A 22353-nucleotide genomic window follows, 5' to 3' on the forward strand; every position below is an offset into this window, starting at 1 on the left:
TAACAACAAATCCACGAGGTTCTGACCAAGCAATCTTACAAAATCTTCTAAACACATCTTTTGTCATGTCATTTGAAACATAATCTGTATAAATATGATTTAAATTCTTTAAATCTTGCGGAAATAAGCAAATAAAATTTGCATTTTCTGTAATAGTTTGTCAAGGTAACATAAGGTAATTTTGAGCAAGATAAAAACAATCTCCATTACTATATCTTTCTATTATATAATATTTTTCACACTTATTTTGCTTTGTAAATTGTAAATCATCAAATATCATCAAATTATTCTTGTTAATATTAAGATCTTCGGGATCTGGTACATCTTCCGCTGTTTTAAAAAACTTACACTCCATATCTGTTTCCTAATTCAAATGTTTTGAAATGTCTTCAATTATAAATTCTTGATTTCTACTTTGTGTTGAAACTTAAATAGTTTAAGAATAACTTCTTTTGGTAATTTTTCTTCAAAAGATAATTTTATTATTTTGTATTCTGGTTGAAAAAGAGGCTTTCCAAAAACTTATAAATTATTATAGTCTAACCAACCAGGTCTTAAGAGTAAATTTAATAATTAAGTAGTTTTTCTACAAACTGACTTTCCAACAATAATTCCTCTTTTACTTTTAGGAAACAACTTATTTTTATTTCGTTTATTGTTATTTACATTCCATGATAAATCCTTAATTTCCATTTTTTTATATATAGTAAATAAAAAATGTATTGTGTCAAATGCAAAATTAAAACTAATACACTAAATCAGAAAAGAGTCGTTAGTAAAAAAACAATAGATATATGTTACGTGGAACTTGCGCTATTTGCGGAACAACAAAAACTTAATTTGTGTCATCAAAAACTGGAGGTGGTTTAGTTAGTTCAATTAATTCAATAGCAAAAAAAACGACTACCATGGGCAAAGTCTCCCGGTGAAGTGCAAATACCTGGAATGAACTTTGCTGGTCCTGGTACTAATTTAGATGAACGAATAATTTGTACTGACGCATATAAAGAATAAAGTAAACCTGTATATAGAGTTGATAATGCAGCTTACGATCATGACCTTGCTTATCAACACTTTACAGACAAATAGAAATATAGCTGATAAATTTATGGTAGAAGAAATGGATGTAATAAAAAATCCAACAATGCGTGAAAAAAATGAACGCGGTATTATAAAATCTATTATAGCATCTAAAGCGAAGTTTGGGCTAGGTTCTTTGAACCAATACGAAGTTGGTGTTGAAAAAAACTACAATTGATGAGTGAAAAAGTCAAAGAAGAACATATGAAATGAACTGACGAACTTGCAAACGAACTTCATAGACCAGTTGTAAAAACTTTTAGAAAAAGAAAAGTTACTATAAATTGAATTGATGAAATACGGGCTGCTGATTTAGTTAACTTGCAATCGTTCTCTTAATTCAATGATGGTATAAATTACTTATTAATGGTATTAGATGTATTTTCAAAGTATGGATGGATTATTCTATTGAAGAGTAAAACTGAAGTTGATGTTGCAAATGCTTTAAATAAAAATTTTGAATAAAGAAAGTGTAAAAAAAATATGGGTAGATAAATGTTTCGAATTTTATATTAAGCATGTAAAAGCGTAAGGTGTTAAGTTATATATATCTGAAAATGAAGAAAAAGTTGCGTAGCTGAACGATGGAATAGAACAACGAAAGATAAAATGTTCAAATACTTGCTAGTTTTACTAGAAAATATATTGATGTTTTAGATAAAATGGTAAATACATATAACAACACAAGACATTTTTCAATTAAAATGACACCAGTTGCAGCTTGCAATAAAAATAATGAGAATATTGTTTAGTTAAATCTAAATGGAAATGCTAGATCAGAACCAGTAAAACCAAAGCTTGCAATTAGTGATAAAGTTAGAATATCTAAAAAGAAGACAGCGTTTGAAAAAGGATACACACCTAGATAGACTGAGGAAGTTTTTACTGTTTCAAATATTCAGTTTACAGATCCACCAACATATAAAAAAACTAATGATAAGGCTGAAAAAATTCAAGGTACATTTTATGAACAAGAACTGCAAAAAATAATTCAAGAAATATTTAGAATTGAAAAAGTTATTCGCAAACTCAAAAACAAGTCACTAGTAGAGTGGTATGGGTATCCTCAATCGTTTAACTCACGAGTTGATAATAAAGAATTGATAAATCTAAGAGCATTTACACACAATTTCAATATCAAGTTATACTGTAAAATTATCAAATAAAGATATTATAATTAAAAGTTATGAGCTCAGAAATGATGGTTGGTTTAATGGTTAAAAAAATATATGATATGATGGTTGGCTTGATGGTTGAAAATAGATTATTAGATGATGGTAGGTTAATGGTGGAAATAAATGTTATTATTATGGTTGGCTTGATGGTTAAATGGATGATGAGATAATGGTTAGGTTAATGGTTAAAATGAATGATGAGATTATGGAAGGCTTTTAGGTTAAAAATTTTTGACCTAGAACCCGCACTTTTCTACTACTGTTATTGTATTAAAACTTAGAAGCATGGCTCTGTTTTTATGCTTAAATGTTTACGGGTTTGGTTTTTCCGAGTTAAAAACCCTCATTTTATCTGTTCAGCTGGTAGGAATATTCATTTTAGTGCATGGTTTTGCAAATTTTGTAGTTGAATAATATTATTTCTTTTTTATGTGTGCCCATGCCAAATTGGCAATCGAAAAATAAGTATGGATTATATTAAAGTAGTGTTTTTTTTTGTGAACTATAATCAATAGATGAGCAAGACGTAAAAGAAGACAGTCCAAGTCTTATCGTCACGAAATTATAAATATAAAATGCCAAATTGCAGATTATATTTCAAGACAACTCAAGAGAATGATATTTTAAAAAGTGCTTAGCTAGCTCCGTCTTAACCTCGTAGAAATAAATACGGAATATATACGGGCTATACGGAAACTGCTTCGTAAGTCTAAATAGTTAGTTTTACAATTTTTAAATAAAGCTAATACAATATAAACTAAAAACTAGATTAGTTTTATTTGATGCACATTATAGGCGTTACTTTGATAACATTTGTTAATGACTTACCTTTAAAACTGTGATGTTCTAACCCAACTATTACTTGGAGGAATTGCCTATACTTTAGTCAGATCGTATATTACAAATTATTTAAAATCACTTTGTTAATAGATTTTAAAAGTAATCGACATTTGTTTCAGATTACAAAAGTTACACAATTAAAAAATCTTCACAAAAAAATGTCAAACAAAAAACTAAGTATTCAAACCAATTAAAAGTTTTATTTGTTATATTTTAAACAGTTTTTTTAATTAAGTCTACAAGTTTTATGTTGTTAGAGAGATTTTTTACTTAAAAGCTCTTCTGAAATTTTCCATAGTTTATCTGCAGATTTAATATCCATAATAAATGGTGCATAACACAAGAATTTAGCCCGTAATTAATTCTCCAGATATAAACCAGATTTTCTTTCTAATTCTGGTGATACTCCAGCCCAAACTCTATGTTGTCCTTTTTCAATCCAAAATTTTTTACTTAGAAGTCTTCCTAAACTGGTCACGATATTTCCAGGCATAACTGAATTCGACGCGATACCATTGTTCAAAAACCGTTTTGTCAAAGCCAATCAAAACAAACAGTTGCATGTTTTTGATTGTCCATACAAAACAAATCCTTCGTGCTATCTACCTTTTGTAAAATAAATGTCATTAAAATAATGTTTGAATACGCATGCGCTGTTGAACTGACATTGATTACTCTAGATTTGTTACTCATAAGTTTCACGCCCTCTTTTAATGCGGGTAAAAGTCCCACAATCTAAGCATAATGTCCCAAATAATTAATACCAAATTGTGTTTCAAATCCATTTTTAGTAAATGATATAGGACACGCCAGAACTCCAGCCTTATTAATCAAGATATTTAACATTCTGTTTTTGGCAAGAAGTTTTTGCACAAAATTATCTTCACTTTCTAAAGAGTTCAATACGAGGAGCTCCACTTCGATCTGATCATTTCCCTTAGATTTAACTAGTTCTTTTGAAACTTGGTGTCCATTTTTCCAAATCTCTTGTACATAGAACACAATTGGCACAGCTTTTTCAAAAACTCTAAGGGTTTCAACACCAATTCCAGTAATTCCACCGGTAACAATGACTTCATAGCCATTTAAGCTGATCCCTTCCACAACCTCCATTGTAGTGGTGTCTTCTCCAAATTTGCTGCACATTGTTTAACTTTTATTTGGTTTTGGAAATTTAAAGTTAAAAATATATTGAAAATAAATTTTTTGGCAAAAAATAAATTTTAAAAAACTCTAAATTTTTTTATAGGTATTCACATGTTAGGTTTAATGAAATTAATTACGTAGATGTAATTTGATATCAATAAAAACTTCACTTATGGTTATCCTTTGCTAATATAATGCTAATAAAGTTAAAATAAAGCATCAACATACAACAATTAAGTTAACGTCAAAAGCATCAACATACAACAATAAAAACAATATAATTATCAGCAACTTGGACATGAGCAATAATAGTGATAGCGTAACAAAGTTACACTAATAATAGAAAATATTTAATGCAACTAAAGCAGTAACAAAATAGTAATAATAATAAAACATAACAATTTTTTTTTTTTAACAGAAGTCAAGTAAAAAGTTTGAAGTTTGTTCAAATTGTTTAGATTTATTTGAAGACAATAAAGTCTAATTATTTAAGCATTTTGTAATCATTGCTTAAATTTCACTATTCTTGTTTTCCATGTAAAATCAATAACTTTGTTATTAGAGTCAAGCACATTAAATGTTATTGAAATAATTGACATATTTGACTTGCAATTAAATTAATGGACATATTTATAAGTCCTAATGCTGATGTTAAAAAGATTTTATTAATTTTAAGCTTACTAAAAACTTTTTTACAGGTGCCATACCTATCGGTGCATGAAAAAGATTTTGAGAAGTATTTAAATCTTTGAATAAGAAGTTTTGTTTATTTAAATAGTTTTCAATAGTTTAAAAACGTACTTGAAGTTTAAAAAAAATTGGACTTATAATTTTGAATCAAAATCTTTTTTATAGTATTACATTAAGGACAAAAGGACAAAGTCTTGCCAATAAAAAATAAAATTTTTAAGAAACCATTACTATTTATTCAAGCTTCAGTTTAGTTTCATTGGTGAAATAATAATGTCAGTTGGTAAATTGCTAAATTGTTTTTCAAATTTTTTTATATCTTTATTTTGTCATCAATACAACTGTCTTAAAGACTTTCAAACAAATAAACGTTTTGCACTCTGAAAGTTTTAATAGATAAAAAACTACAAATGTGAATTAACTTAATAACTTTAAGCAGGTATTTGTTTCAGCATTCAACTTGGAAAGAAATTGTGTATTGCCTATCCATTGAGCTCGGAAAGTAGTTAAATAACATTTAACTGTTAAGTATGAAAAGTAGTTCAAAATTTGTTACCCTTTTGTTACTCTTTTGGTTAAAAGTCATTCACTGAATACAAATTAATTAAATTCAAAGTTTAGGCAAGGATGGAGACAATGGGTACAAATTATATATGTCCATATATACCACATTCGGTTAGTTTTATCAAGTTTTATCAATCTTATCAACTATTACACTATTGTTTTTACATAAAATAACTAACCTATTATTATATCTTTGACCCTGAGAACCTTTCAGAGAACACTGAAAGAACGAAAAGTAATGGTCACACCATTGCTTTTCATTTTTTTGTTGATCTCTGATGCTAACTTTCTTAATCAGTTTTTTTGGCTTTTGATTGGTTTTGATGAAATCAGTCCGGTTTTATTTAAACATTAAGGATTTCAAGCATAACTAATAACTCTGTATTTTTGTTTGTATTGAGACATATCAATAGCGTATCAATAGTAAATAGTGACTTTTTATTCTTGCCACAAACTTGTTTATTTCGTCATCAATAATGAAACACTCACGGCTAACTTGTTTACCAGTAGATAAAAAAATTTAGGTACTTTTGAGTATATTATTGTTTACTGCCAGTAATAGTCAAACTAAATAAAAATCTGGCATCAGGTTTTTTATGAGTCTATGTTAAGTAAATCAAAAAGTTTACGCCAAGGTATCATGTAAATTAACTTCGTCAAAGTTTTGATTTTTTTTTACAGTTTTTTTTAATTTAAAGTGTTTCTTGCTAAAATTATTGATTTTTTTAAAAAAGTTTAAAACTTTAAAAAATTTTGAAGTTTGAGTTGAAATTGAGCTAGATTTATCTAAAGCAAGACATTTTGTAGCCATTTTTTCTATCATTTAAATTGAACTTGTCACTTACTGAATTAAATTTCAGCCATTAAACAAAATTGAACTTTTGTTAGAAAAATGCTCGTATCACTAAAGGCAACATTCTTGTTAGCAGTAACAACAGACGTTTACCGAGTAGTTTGTTTTTAAACCAAGTTTTAAAAACAAACTACTTGTTTAAGTTTTATTTCGCTGTCACTCTTTCTTTTTAATAAATAGACAAGAAATATTTTTGGCAGCTCTGCATAGTGACTCAAAATAACAAAATTAGCAATAAACTACTTTTATAAATAATTTACAATAATCTACTTTTATAAACTAATTTTATAAATATGTGCCCTTTGTTAAATAATATCAAATTACAATTATTTTTTATTTCAAAAGTAAAAATAATTTTTTTATAAAACTTTCATTTTGTATTTTATAGTTAAAAGATGTAAAAAATGGTATTATTTGATATTAATTTCTAAGAAATCTGGAAAATGTGAGACTTTTATTTAATTAAAATAGAAACTTTTTAATTTAAGTAAAAGTGTATTTTTATGTTTAAGATATCCTTTGGCTCTTTATATTCCGAATATAAAGTAAAATAAAACAAAAAGTCTGATTTTTTGGTTTAAATTTAAAGACTTTTTAAAATAAAGTGGCAAATAATCTTTAATGACTTATATCAGCTAATAATGTTGCCCCAAGTGCGTCGAAAATATGTACTTTTTCGAGATAATTAAACACTTCTACTTTTAGAATTTAGAGGGATTCATGCGGTTTTGGAAGTTATTAAAGATGCATATGTTAGTGAACCCAAGAAAACTTTTATTCCGCCATTTTTTAAAGTATTTAAGTTTATTAAAACAAATGATAACGGAGGGAAACTTAAATTTAAGTACTTTACTTTGTCAGGTTAGAACTATTTTGTTCCATCTCCAAACTTGAAAAAAATGTGTAATAGCTTTTTCTATTTTTTTGTTATATTTTCGTTCTAGCTGCATTACTTTTAAAATTGAAAAAAAGGTGTGACAAAAAGTGTCAAATTAGATGTTACCGATTGCTCTATGTGCAAAATAGCGATAAGATGTAACCTATTGTTCTATGTGCAAAATAGTGATAGTTATTAATATTATTTTGTTCCATTTCCAACAAACAATAAAATTGTTTATAAATCGCATTGAATAATATGTTCGTGATTATTTCCTCTTTAATTATTTAAAATGGCGGAAAATAATAATGTATGTCTTGGAGTAATACACAAAAATACAGGTATTTTCTTATATATTCTAGTGCTAATCGGCTCTTTTTAGTTATTAATAAAAATTCAGCACATTATTTTAGTAGGAAATGTGTTATTATCTTATTTAAAACTCACGGATTTTGTTGTATATGTGACATATACACTAGTGTGTGTTTGTCACATATATAACAGAATCCGTGAGGTTCTAATAATATATATATATATATATATATATATATATATATATATATATATATATATATATATATATATATATATATATATATATATATATATATATGTTAGTGTGTTCTACAAACAGAGTGCTCAATGTTCCTAAAGAACAGAGCAATAATAAATTAGTAAAAACATTTATCGAATATTCTTCAACACTGTGTTTCACCATCAGTAGGTTTATCAGGAAGAATCAGGAAGAATCTTCTTTCTAATGAACCTACTGATGGTGAAACACAGTGTTAAAGAATTTTAGATAAGTGTTTTTACTAATTTATATATATATATATATATATATATATATATATATATTATATATATATATAAATATATATACATATATATGTATATATATATATATATATATATATATATATATATATATATATATATATATAATATATATATATTTTACGTCAGATCAGGTTATCCTGCTCCTGGTAACATGTAACCCAGTACAATCTGCTTCATGTCCTGCTGCCTTGTAGGATACGCCTTTTTAGGCAAAGGCTAGGAGATGCTAACTCCGATTTAAAACACCCCCTTCCTTGGGGCTCTTGGTTGAGTAAAGGCTAGAGATGGTGTCTCGATAAAAATACTCATCTTAGGCAGATGTTAAATGCACCCGGCTACTGTCTTGTAAAAGGCCTCCTAGGCAAAAATCTAAGGGGTAAACAGATCCTATCTGTTGACCAGCCTCGCACCCCTTCTTCATCTATTAGGCTGGCACAGATGAATTTGTAATACATTGTTTCCAGTTTAGGATGTTAAATGCTGAATCTTCTTGACTCAATGCATGTATTTTGCTTGTGTCTTTGTTTTTATGACTAGACAACTCGTTCTATTATCTCATAATGAGAGTACAGCTCTAAAACTCAGTTTTATGGTTGTGATGCCAGCTGGTATTTAGGTTTCCCGAACTCCGTGGTAGCTCTCAGAGAGGCTAATTTTATCCACAGCTGAAAAATATCAAAGTATTAACAGTGCCATGTTGCGCATGGATGGCGTCCCAGTTTGTACTTTTCGTGTGCTTTGCGGAGGCCACATTTAGAGCCCATTGTTACGGCTTAGGGTTTATTAGTAGTAATGAGGCAATTGCTTGGGCTATTAAACGATGTTCTGAGTACTATCTATGCTTTGAGTCAAGCTCTTCAACCTATGTTTAAAATGAATAAAGTACCAAAAACTAAAAAACAAAAAAAACCATCATCATAACCAAGTTCTCTAAACCTATCATTCACTAATATTTGTGGTCTTCGAAGTAACTTGAGTTCTTCTGTTGAGTCTTATCTCTTGCAAAGTTCACCAGACCTACTTGCTCTTTGTGAGACTAATTTGAGTTCGGCTGTCTCATCTTGTGATCTTAGTGTTGATGGTTATCTTCTTCTAATTCGTAAAGACTCCAATAGTCACATGCTTGACCTGGGCATTTACATTTGTAAGAATTCACCTATTTGTCGTGAAACTAGGTTTGAATCCACAGACTAATCTTTTATGTGCTTTCGTTTAGCACCACTTCACTCTATTACCTTTCTCTTTGTTTTATATCGCTCTCCTTCATCTCAAGACTGCACACTTGTTGACATTATTTCTGATCATATTGACCAAGCCGTCTCTCTATATCCACCAGGTAATATAATTGTTGTCGGTGACTTTAATGCTCACTCTGAATGGCTTGGCTTAAGTGTCAGTGACTCTGCAGGCATTAAAGCCCACAACTTTTGCCTTTCTCAATCCCTAACTAAAATAGTCAACTTTCCAACTCGCTGTCCCGACAACCCGAATCATTTACCTTCTCCACTCGACTTATGTCTTGTTTCTGATCCTAGTCAGTGCTCAGTTTCTCCACATTCACCTTTAGGTTCTTCTGATCACAGTTTGATCTCTCTAAAACTAATATCTCGTTCTTCTTCATCACCTGAATCCCCCTATTATCGTACCTCTTACAACTACAGTAAAGCTGACTGGGATTCTTTCCGTGATTTTCTTCGTGATGGCCCTCGGGTAGAAGTCTTTCGTCTTCCTGTCGACAAATGTGCTTCTTACATAACTTCATGGATTCAAGCTGGCATGGAATCTTTTATTCCCTCTCGACAATTCCAGGTCAAGCCTCACTCTCCTCCATGGTTTTCTTCACACTGTGCTGCTGCGATTGCCAATCGAAACCGTTACTTCCATATTTATCAGCAAAACAATTCTCTAGAAAACAGACGTCTGTTTATTACTGCTAGAAACAATTGTAAAAAGGTTTTGTCTAACGCCAAAACCCGCTATTCTCAGTTCATGAAATCTCGTATCTCATCTCAAAAATTAGGCTCTCGTGACTTCTTGAGAATCTTTAATAATATCAATAATAAGGGCAAATCTATAATTCCACCTCTCTTGTATGGTTCAGACATAGTCACCTCACCTAAAGTCAAAGCCGAATTGTTTGCTAAAAATTTTCATCAATATCATCTTTTGATTCCACTAGTTTTGTTCAGCCTGATATTGCCAACAAACAGGTTGATCCATTGCTTGACATTCATATCACTCCAGCATTTGTATCTAAAGTGATTTCTTGCCTAGTCTCTTCTACAGCTTGTGGCCCGGCCAACATACCTGTTATTGTCTTGCAGAAGTGTTCTCCGGAGCTGTCGTCTATACTCTCAAAACTATTTAACAAGTGCTTATCAGAGTCTTGCTTTCCAGCCTGCTGGAAAGCGGCATCTGTTATCCCTATCTTCAAAAATTCTGGAGAGCGATCTGATTCGTCTAACTACCGTCCCATAAGTCTTCTTCCTATCATAAGCAAGGTTTTTGAATCTTTAATTAACAAACACTTAATTTCTCATCTTGAATCTAATAACTTACTTTCTGACCATCAATATGGATTTCGTTCTTCTCGTTCTACAGCTAATTTGCTAACAGTAATAACTGACAGGTTTTATCATGCATTAGATGAAGGTGGAGAGGTTAAGGCCATCGCTCTTGACATTTCAAAAGCTTTTGATAGAGTTTGGCATGCTGGTCTTCTCCATAACCTTTCTTCTTATGGTGTATTCGGCAACATCTTTAAGATCATTGAATCCTTCCTATCCAATCGTAGCATAAAAGTTGTCCTCGATGGACAACACTCTTCTTCTTATTCTGTAACTTCAGGGGTTCCTTAAGGTTCTATCCTTGGCCCTATACTCTTTTTAATTTGCATTAACGATCTTCCAGATATTCTCACACCTAAGGTGGCATTGTTTGCTAATGATACTACCATTTATTCTCGTCGCAATAAGAAACCAACACCCTCTGATTGCTTGAAGGGGAAATTTTAGCTTGAAAAGGATCTCACTTCTGCTACAGCATGGGGCTTACAGTTGCTGGTGAACTTTAATCCAGATAAAACTCAATTTTTTTCAGCCAATTGTTATCGCAATAATTTAGATCATCCTATATTTATGAATGGTGATGTACTCGATGAGACACCAACTTTTCAGCTCTTAGGATTAACTATTACCTCAAATCTTTTTTGGAAACCATATATCAAATCAGTTGCAAAATTTGCATCTGCTAAGGTTGCATCTGTTTATCAAGCTCGTCACTTTTTTACTTCGGATTCTGTTCTCTGTATCTATAAGTCTCAAATCCGGCCTTGTATGGAATACTGTTGCCATATCTGGGGCGGATCTTCTTATGATGCCCTTTCTCTTTTAGAGAAGGTGCAAAAACGCATTGTAAACATAATTGGACTTGCTCTTGCAGCCAACCTCCAACCATTATCACATCGTCGTAATGTTGCTTCTCTTTTTTTTTTTCTACAAATACTATAATGGGCACTGCTCTAAAGAGCTAGCGTTTTTTGTGCCATCTACTAAAATTCATTCTCGTGTTACTCGTCATTCAATTAAGTGTCATCCTTTTTCTGTGACTGTTCCTAAGTGCTTCAAAAACGCTTATTCGTCTAGTTTTTTTTCTCGAACATCAGTTCTTTGGAATTCGCTTCCTTCATCTTGCTTTCCTGATTCATATAATTTGCAATCTTTTAAGTCGTCCGTCAATCGTTATCTTGCTCTACAATCTTCATCTTTTCTCTTTCAGTAACTTCCAACTTTAATTAGTGGCTGCTTGCAGCCTTGTTGGAAGCGAAGGTGATTAAAAAAAAAAAAAATATTTATATATATATATATATATATATATGTATTTTGAAAAGTATATTCTTCAGAATATATATATATATATATATATATATATATATATATATATATATATATATATATATATATATATATATATATATATATATATATATATATATAAATATATATTCTGAAGAGACATTATGTAAAAATTAAAATTATTTAGTGATTTCTAATAATTCATTATTGCTCTGTTCTTTTAGGAACATTGAGCACTTTATTTTATAGAATACATTTATGTTTGTTGCCATAATTAAATAAATAAATATATATATATATATATATATATTTATATATATATATATATATATATATATATATGCATGAATATATATATATATATATATATATATATATATACATATATATATATATATATATATATATATATATATATATGCATATATATATATATATATATATATATATATATATATATATATATATATATATATATATGTATATAATACATGTTTACTCCTTATGCTTTAACATATTCTTCATTTGCCGGTCAACTGCGATTACCTCTGCATGGCGGGAAAACAAGAAAACGTAAGGCAAACTGTTATAACTAAAAACAGTCTAAAAGTATGAGTCTTAGGCAATCAGGAAAAGAATATATAAATATCAGAGGCAGGGTTATTCAACCAAAAAGTATTAAAAATATAAATATTGTAGAAATTGTTGCAAGTTTAAGTCTTCCGTTAATTTTTCAGAAGACGCGAGAAAAATATTAATTAATGGACTGTGGGGAATGTTTCAGATTGAAAAGCAACACTTTTTTAGTAAAACTACTGAACGATTAAATAAAAAAACAACTCAGACCAATAAAGTAAGCAAGTCAAGAAGAAAATAACTTATTTTTACATTTTCTTTGTTGTCAAACATCGTGCATGTAAGGTGTTTTATTTGTCTACATTAGACATCAGCAGCAGATAAATATCATACTATCGTGAAATAAGCTTAAAACTGTTATTCTTGCCCCTACAAAATGGGGGAAACATTGTAAAAAATGATCTTGAAATGACCAAACAGAGTATAGAAAATATATCAACTTGTTTCCACGAGTTCAGTCACATTATTGGTTTAGCATTTTCTGCAAACAGTACTTTGATGGTTCATTAAATTTGAAGAAACTTTATGATTTATATATAAATATTGCACTCAATATAAAGTTTTAGCAGCAAAGGAATGTATGCACCGCAATATTTTTAACACCAAATTTTATATTGAATTTCAAAAGACAAAAAAAGATCTGTGAGATACATGCTACAAAATTTGCATTATTTAAAATGAAAATGAAGAGCAAATCCTAAAGTATAACAAGCATATTGCATCGAAAAATAAAACAAAGATCGAGAGAGATAAGGATCAAAAGTTGAACTCCCCTACCACACCTATAGTTTGTATTGGTCTGCAAAATGTCTTGAGGTTGCCAGAAAGTAACGTGGGAAATTTATTTTATAAAAGAAAGCTCAGTGTTATAATTTAACAGGTTACTCTTCGCTAAACAAAAAAGCATATTGTGTATTATGGCATGAAGGTATGTCTGGTCGTTCTGGTAACAATATTGCCAGTGCTGTGATATGCATGTTAAATCAAGTTTACAAGGATCTTCCTAATATTGACAAGTTTTTACTTTGGTTTGATTCTTGTGTTCCACTAAATAGAAACAGTCATATGTCAGCTGCATTGCTTGAGTTTCTTATTGACCATCCAAATATTGAAACCATTGAACAAAATTATTGTGAGCCAGGGCCAAGCTCCATTCAGGAATGTGATAATATACATAGTCAGATTGAAAAATCATTACATTCGGCAGAAATATTCAGCCCTCCCTTGATGGTAAAAGCAATGTTAAATGTTAACTAACGTAAACCATTTTTTGTATACCAAATCCAGAAAAAAGACATCAAAAATTTCTCAAATATTGCCTGTCTTATGATCTACAAAAAGGTTCCATACTTTAATGTCAAAACTCTTGTTTATAGGTGTAATGCTCCTGGTCAATGTGTGTATTTCAAGAATCGTTTTACAGATATTTATAAAGAAGGACTTCTGTCTAAACCAAAAAACACTCGAGAATCAGGAAGTAATCTTAAAAAACCGTCAATTCCATTGGCATCTTGGTTTCGACATAATATTAAAATTTCTAGTGAGAAAGTAAAAGACATTGTAAATCTGTACCCATACATGCCAGCTGTAGATGTCTGTTTCTATAAAAACATTAATTCAGTATTTTTTTTTCAACTCTTTATCCGGAAACAAATATTATTTTAATTGTTTTATTTATATACTTTATATAGTTATGTTATGCAACATTCAGTTTAATCTTGTATAAGGTTCATTTAAACTGTTATTAACATGTTATTTGTATTAAAAACTTTGTTTTTATATTTTCAATAAATCTTTTTAAATAGAAATGATTTTCTTTAAATAATATAGCTCTTGTTTAAAGCTGCCCATCCTTGCAGAAGCAATATCAGTTGAATTCTGTGAAAGTAGGGAGTTTAGGCAATATTTATAGCAAATGTAAATATTTTTTATATTAAATGCATTATATTCCTTAATATATTTCCTTTTCAAAATGGTTTCAACCACCTCTGTAGCTTATTTAGTTCCAAAGATATACGTGTTTTAATATTTTCAATTCATAGACTTTTTATGAAATATTTTCTTAAAGTATCTCGTTCATTTTTTGGCACCGAAAAAAAAAACTTTTTTATCTTTTTTTTTTTTGCGTAAAAAGTTGCGTAAACTAACTTATAATAAAATTTTATTAGAAAATAAATTGTAAATCTAAATTATTTGAACAATTCATAAGTAGAATTTTTTGGGGGGTTAACGCAGACGTACCATGAAGTAGTCAAATAACTGTATAATATGTTTGAATATGTTTAAAACCTTTTTGACACAAAATAAATTTTCAAATATTTTAATTTATAATACGTTGAGCGTAACAAAACTTTGATGATAAATATTAACTTAAATTAATTTTATTTTTCTTTAATAAATTATCAATTGAACAACGTGGACCCAAATAAAACACGCCGAAAACGTCAAAATACGTACAAAATAAAAATAAATCTAAAATTTATTTTTACACAAACAAAAAAAGAAATTAGTCAAAGACTTGTTAATAATTTCAGTATTGTTATAGATTCAAAAAAAGATTTAACCACTTATAGTCTACTGATTCGACTAATTTATTGTTTTCAGCACCTATCATAATATAAAAAATGTTATATTTTTAAATGGGGGTTAGGGTTTTTAACTTTTTAAAAATTTTGAAAACAATGAATGAAAAACTCGTTGAATTGTTCTATTTCATTGTGTTTGCCTTTATTTGATTGTGTACTCTCGAGTCCTTAACTCAAGGGGGGGGGGGCGTTCATTATTTTTTGAAAACTTTGCCACCCACACTAAGCTTATTAAGACCCCCTCCCGTTTATTAATTTTTACTTGTTTTAACCAAAAAAATTATATCTAAAAACTAAAAAAAAAATCAGTGAAAATCAGCTTTAAAAATCAAAAAATACATACTAGTTACTGATAAGTAATAAAACTTTCAGTGTAAATTCTGACCCTCCCCTCCCCCGGTTCATTAAATCTTGACTAAACCCCCCATCCACTTTTATTACCCCCCTCTTGTATTAAGAAATTGAGATAACATAGATTAACAGACACATGGTAATACTTATACGGATTATCTTATCTGTCTATTTGTCTTAAACTTTTTAATAGATGTTTTAAATCGTTTTGTCTTTGAAATAAATTATCGCACTATTAATGTACCCAAATTTGACTAGATGTTGCAAATTATTTGAACTCAGAAAAAATATTTTAATTATCGAATTTCAATTCAAACTTCAGAGTAGGCTATGTGTGTATTGTTAACAAACAATTTTATACATAATTTGCCTTAGCTATTTCGTTCATAAATTAGACAAAATTGTCTAACTTACTTAACGAAGTGCACCAACGAGAAGGTAAGCCATAGGACTTTGCACTCCATCCGTGAGCTGTCATGTTGCCTAAGGTTAGCCCTCCATTTCTGGATTCTTTCCTTTACTTGATAGGCAGTTCATGTAAAAGTAATAGTAAATTAGCCTAAGGTTAGCCCTCCATTTCTGGATTCTTTCCTTTACTTGATAGGCAGTTAATGTAAAAGTAATAGTATTTTTGCATAAGCTTTTTTTTTTTTTTTTTTAATAATAAAAATGTGCAGTTAAGCTGCAAATAAACAACAACAAATAAACAAAATTGGTACAGATAAACATATCAGATATGATTCATACTATTTGTAAAGATAAAAACCACTGAACTCAAATGCAGTAAAAACAAACTATTGGAACATAACAATAAAAGAAATAAGATTAATATATACTGTAACATAATTCTAAATTTACATTAAATAAAATTTCCTCGCAACCCTAGCTACAAAGAATAAGATCACCTTTTTCAAAATCAATCAATAAAGGAAATGACCATACTTCATCAGGTTCGTTATCATACTTAACAAGGTATGTAGTTCTTCTACCGTTTAATTGATCAATTTGAACCACTTGCGCACGTTCCCAAGATACTTTAAGAGCATCTTCTTCTCTAACACGATGTTGTATAAAAAAACCTACAAAATCAGATGGATTGTTAATAAATTTTGATAAGGAGTGCTTTTTTTGTTGCTCTATTAGTTTGTTTAGTCTTGCATCCTGAATTTTTTCCATTAAATCTTTTTTTTTGTTTTCAACAGCTGCATCACGTATTGAACGAGGCTTTAAATTATTACTTATATTATTACTTAAAGATTGTTTGTTTGGTGTTAAATTTGCTTGAATAACAATAAGAAGATTTTGATATAATTCCTCTGAAGACAAGTTTATTCTTTTGCTTCCTTCTACTTTTGTTTTACAAAAATGTTTTTTGTCACATTCAACACATAAGATTATGCGATAAAAATTAAGTTGAGCAAGGAGTACTTTTGATTTCAATGGCTCTTCTATATTAGAAACTGTTTTCTCTGCTTCCTCTAATGATATCCATGCCCTTACATTTAAATTTATCAAATCATTACAAGCTGCAACCTTTTTATGTTGTAGTTTAATTTCTTCTCGATTTTTTTCTTCTTGCTTTGCTAGAAGGTGCATAGCATTATCTTTTTTAAGAGCTTCTTTTCTTTCATCATATTTGCTTTTCATTAATGTTACTTTAGTTCTTGAATATTCAAGCAATTATTTTCTTTCTTCATCTGATTTACTATTAAGCCATTTTAATGTTTGGTTCTGAGACCACATTGTCAAAGCCTGGATAGTTTGAACATTTGCATTGGGTTTTGTGCGAACCATTAAATCCAAAATGGCAAAGTCGCTTTCTGATGCTTTATTAGTGACAGGGACATTAGAAGCAGCTTCAGAAACAGAATTAGATGGATTCCAATATTTACCACCTGGTAATTGATCAGCACACTGACGTTCCAAAATAACAAGAATTGAGTGGAAAATAATTTCAAGTGATTGAACAGTTAAAGAATCAAACTCATCATTTTGAGTGCATTCAAACAGCTTGGTGTAAACCACATCTTGATGAAAAAGATTGGTATCCTCAAAAATGTTTCCATTAGCAAACAATAAAGAAGATGCATCGATACAAAGAGATGAAAGTCTAACTTTCAAGCGAAGTAGGTAGGGGTTTAAAAATAATATACTATCAAGTGATTCGATAATTCTCCACATTGGACCAGTAAGTAGTTTGTCAATAATACCTAATGCACGGACTTCAGCTATGAATACAAGATTTGTGATATCTTCCTTAATTGCTTTTAATAAATTATTAGGGTTAGGCCAAGCATTAAGAAATTCTGTTATAGAATCCTTATGATAGTATAGGGCAGCTGCATTGTAATACAAAATATTAAATCGATTTCCAATAAATGGAACAAAATAAGATTTATCGTTACGAGAGGAAAGAAAAGAATTAAACCATGATGCAACACCAGCTTCCTCACTACCCCTTGAATGAAATGCCTTACATGTAGTACGAACTAACCGTACAGCACCACATTCTTTACCACTAAAAGCAAAAACAGTTTCAAAATCATTTTGAAGCAGAATTTTTTCAAAAGAATTTAAAACTTTATCAGTTGCTAACAACGTCACAAATGTCATCTACTATATTAGTAAAGTTTTGCAAAACAGTTGCTGCATCTTTGCCAACCACTTCTGACAGACCAAAAGATAAAGTTTTCCCACTAGTTGTAGTAATTTGAAAGTTTTGATAATGCTTATGGTATTTCTGAGTACCATCACCATGCAAACAATTGCCTATATTAGAGTTTTTATTTATCAAATTATTTTCAAGCATTGCTTCCGCAACTTGAAATTGACCTAAAATTGAAGCTTCCTGCATTAACCTACATTTTACAGCGGCTGATGGCAGTCTAGATATATTCTTTTTGGCTAGTTTGTTTAAAACTACTTTTATGACTTTGTTGATTTTATTCATACTCACGTTCATTGAAAGAAGTTTCATTATTATTTCTCGAATGTCATCACTGTATCTGCCATCTTCAAATGTTATTACTTCGTCATCATCCAGCAAAGAAACCAATTTGAACTTCTAGATTCTCCTCTTTTAAAATGTTTGTCTTACTATATAACGAAACAACTTCCTTCTCTAAACTTATAACATCTTTCATATTGTTGTCATTAATATAGTTGGTTTTATTTTGCAAAATAACTTTTAAATTACTTACTTTTTTTTGCAGCTTTATTTTTTCGTTTTTTAATTCAGAAATGTTTATGTCTGAGTTTTCAAGAATTGAATTAATATCTGTTATTTTATTTTTTAATGGCAATATTATTTTTTTTTCTTCATTTTTAAACGAACTTATTTTATTCTTTTTTATTTCCAGCTGAGTATCACGATATTTTATTTTTTTATTCAAATTTCTAACATTAAATGATTCTTTTTTTGACTTTAATAGCTCTAATTTGTTTTCGATATTATTAAGCTTTTCTTCTTTTTCACAATAACACTTTTTAATAAAGTTTAATTCAGCTTCTATTAGAGAGTTTTTTGAAATAAGTATTTTCAGATTGTTCGACATATCTTCAAAATCTTTTAGATGTGTAAAATAATCCATTTGTAAATCCATCATAGATTCCATTTTCCTTTTTAAAATTTTATTTTCTTTTTTAAGCATTTTGTTTTCGCTTTTCTGATGGTGTCAACTAATCTATTTATCTTTTTGGCTAAAGCTTTCTTGCAGCAGAACAGTTCAACTTTAAAATCCACACAATATCTACAATATATTGCATCATAAGATGTATCTTTTAAAGCCAAATACCAATCATAAATACTTTCATTTATCATTTTATCTAAATAAATAAAGATTTTCCAGTCATCAATTCGAAAAAATATATAAACATATAAATATATTATTTTAAGTCTTTTACTTATTATATATATATATATATATATATATATATATATATATATATATATATATATATATATATATATATATATATATATATATATATATATATATATATTTATATATAAACTTAAAAACTAAGTAAATTGTATAAAAAGAAAATTGTAAGTTACAAATAAGACTTACTGATAAACTGCTGTGATTCAATTACCAAATGGTTAGCAAAAACCACATTAACAACACAAAACAAACTCACTTTAGAATACCTTTAGTAAAAATTTATAATAAAATCTCAGCTATATAAAATATTGAATTCAACGTGTGCAAAAATCTTTAGTCAAGTAAAAGAAGAAACGGCAAATTTACCAAAAATATCTAAAGACGGGGGAAATTATAATAATCTTTACTTAGAAAACAAAAAACCCACCCTATAAGACTACAAAAAAAAAAAAAAAAACCTTATTCACTTAATAAATAAATAGTTGCAGAATTTGTTTTTACGTGGGGACGAAAGAATTATTTTAACTTACTTGTATTTTAACAAAACTGAAAGATTTAAAACTAAATAACTTTATCAATTCTAAACCAAAACGTCGTCCCCAAACAAATTATTGTAGTACAACCTTTTCTAAAAAAAATAACATCTACATGTAAGTATATACTATTTAATTTCATGGGTGGGTTTTTATTCTTCAACACTTACATAAAATCATTTCTGGCGTTTTTTGGACGAAGTTTTTCAAAAATATATTAACGATTTTTTTCCGCGATAAAATGTCACGTGACAAAACTCCCTACATAAAAAATAAAAACTTTTTGTCTTAAAGAAAATAAACCATATTCATTTTAAGTCAAAATGAATATGGTTTATTTTCTTTAAGACAAAAAGTTTTTATTTTCTTTGCATAGTATTATAGAAATATAGAAATAGGATTTTATAGAAAATGTTAAAGTTCAGTATTGCAAATTAACAGAGCGGGCACAGAACGTCCTCTGGATGTCTTAAGGACGTCCTCAGGACATGCGACGTCCTCTAGACGTTGTATAGACGTCCCACCGACGTCTGTATCCGCTGGTATAGGTTTACTTTCTTTTTATTAAAGGCGTATTTTTCTGTCCAATCACCATGAAATAAAATGTTCTCATCTTCATATTTTCTTTTCTTACTTTCATTTTGAAGTGTATTAGTGTCACCTTTTGATTTATCCATTTTTGAAACATTATATTTTCCGGCTTATAACTTCTGGCTATGTATAATACTAGTTAGTACTAATTATTAGTAAGTTCAAAAAACTTTTAAAATGAGCCGCATTTAGGTTTGTGATTCGCAAAAATGTTCTATGAACCGCATTCGGCTTGTGAGCCGCTATTAGGCCATCCCGGGTCTATCATATTATAAATACAAACTTTATTTTAAATTTATTTTGCATTATTATTATGATGTGATTACTGCATTAATATTAATTTAATGATACTTTTAGAAAAAAAGAAAAATAGATTTTTAATAATGCTCATTGAAAACTTTAATGAAAAAAACTGTAAGCATAGCAACTTCTATAAAAGCAAATTATCGATGCTGTCTATTTAAATATTTAATCAAAATACAACATTGATAAATTATAATAAAATAAAAACTAAAATAACATAATCAAATAAACAAATACAAACAAACATGCCATTATTATAAAAAATGTAACTACTTTTTTAGGATCATCTTTGAAATAAAATTGTTTTGCCTAATTTTGACTTACCCTTAACTTATCCTTTATATATATATATATATATATATATATATATATATATATATATATATATATATATATATATATATATATATATATATATATATATATATATATATATATATATATTTATATATATATATACCAATTTGTGTATATATATATATATATATATATATATATATATATATATATATATATATATATATATATATATATACCAATTTGTGTATATATATATATATATATATATATATATATATATATATATATATATATATATATATATATATATATATATATATATATATATATATATAAATAAATATTTACATGGTTGGGGCAAGTCGGGCAAACAGTAGTCTTATCTTATCTTAAGCCCCGTAGTTTACATCGTATTTTTACATTAAAAGCAGTTATTTTATAAAATAAATTTTTTATAATACCGTTAAAAAATAATTGAAATATATATATGTATTTTTTATTTAATTAACAAAAACCTAAGAACAAAAAAATATGACACATCTAATTAAAACGCTGTTAAATTTTTTCCCTTGTTAAAATAATATCATCACGCATGAATAAATCTGTGGCGCGAAATTTCGGTGCTAAAATAATGCAATTAACTTTTTCATAAAAAAAAAATATGTTAGCTAAAAATCCTATCTATTTTTGTTTGAAAAACAATGCATAAAAACATTAAGTTTTAACTTTATTTAAAGATGTCATTTTTGTGTAATATGAGTATGCTCTAATTACCCAGTGTTTTTCATTGAAATTACCTAGTTTAAAGTCCTAAAAGCAGTGGTTTTTATTGCTTTTTGATTAAAAACAACACATAGTAAAAAATTTTAGTATTTTAACAACACTAAATATTTTTCCGTAATTTAAATTCAAAAAATTTGAATTTTTATCGTTCAAAGGTTTGAGTTAATAAAATTGAAAAAATAAAAAACTAATTTTTTTTTTTGCGAAAAAACATACTATTGTTTAAATTGTTATGTAACAGCACTATTGTTTCAACAAAAAGTGGCTTAAAATTTGATCTTTTCATAATAAGTTTTTTTTATAACGAACCATTATATTCCAAAAATTAGTTCTAATAGTCAGGTTGTTATTTTTTTACTTAATTAATGGTTTTTTTTTAGCTAATATAAAGTGCTCATATTACCTAGGGGTCTGGGTAATATGAGCACTTTTGGCACTTTTTTAAAACCTTTGTGTTTTTAAGAAAAA

The 22353-nt window shown here is 28.3% G+C and overlaps 1 protein-coding gene across 1 annotated transcript; it reads right to left on the reverse strand.

Moving 5' to 3' along the window:
• Nucleotides 1-3830: 3830 nt before the first annotated feature.
• Nucleotides 3831-4241, reverse strand: LOC136074087 (uncharacterized). Its single transcript, XM_065786387.1, has one exon. The coding sequence runs from the start codon at nt 4239-4241 to the stop codon at nt 3831-3833; it is 411 nt and encodes a 136-aa protein (XP_065642459.1).
• Between the last annotated feature and the right edge of the window lie 18112 nt (nt 4242-22353).

This window comes from Hydra vulgaris, chromosome 01 (assembly GCF_038396675.1).
Source record: "Hydra vulgaris chromosome 01, alternate assembly HydraT2T_AEP".
Classification (NCBI taxonomy): Eukaryota; Metazoa; Cnidaria; class Hydrozoa; order Anthoathecata; family Hydridae; genus Hydra; species Hydra vulgaris.

What these genes read in the sequence shown, in the direction of transcription:
- LOC136074087 (XM_065786387.1), bottom strand. Translation starts at nt 4,241, where the DNA reads ATGTGCAGCAAATTTGGAGAAGACACCACTACAATGGAGGTTGTGGAA.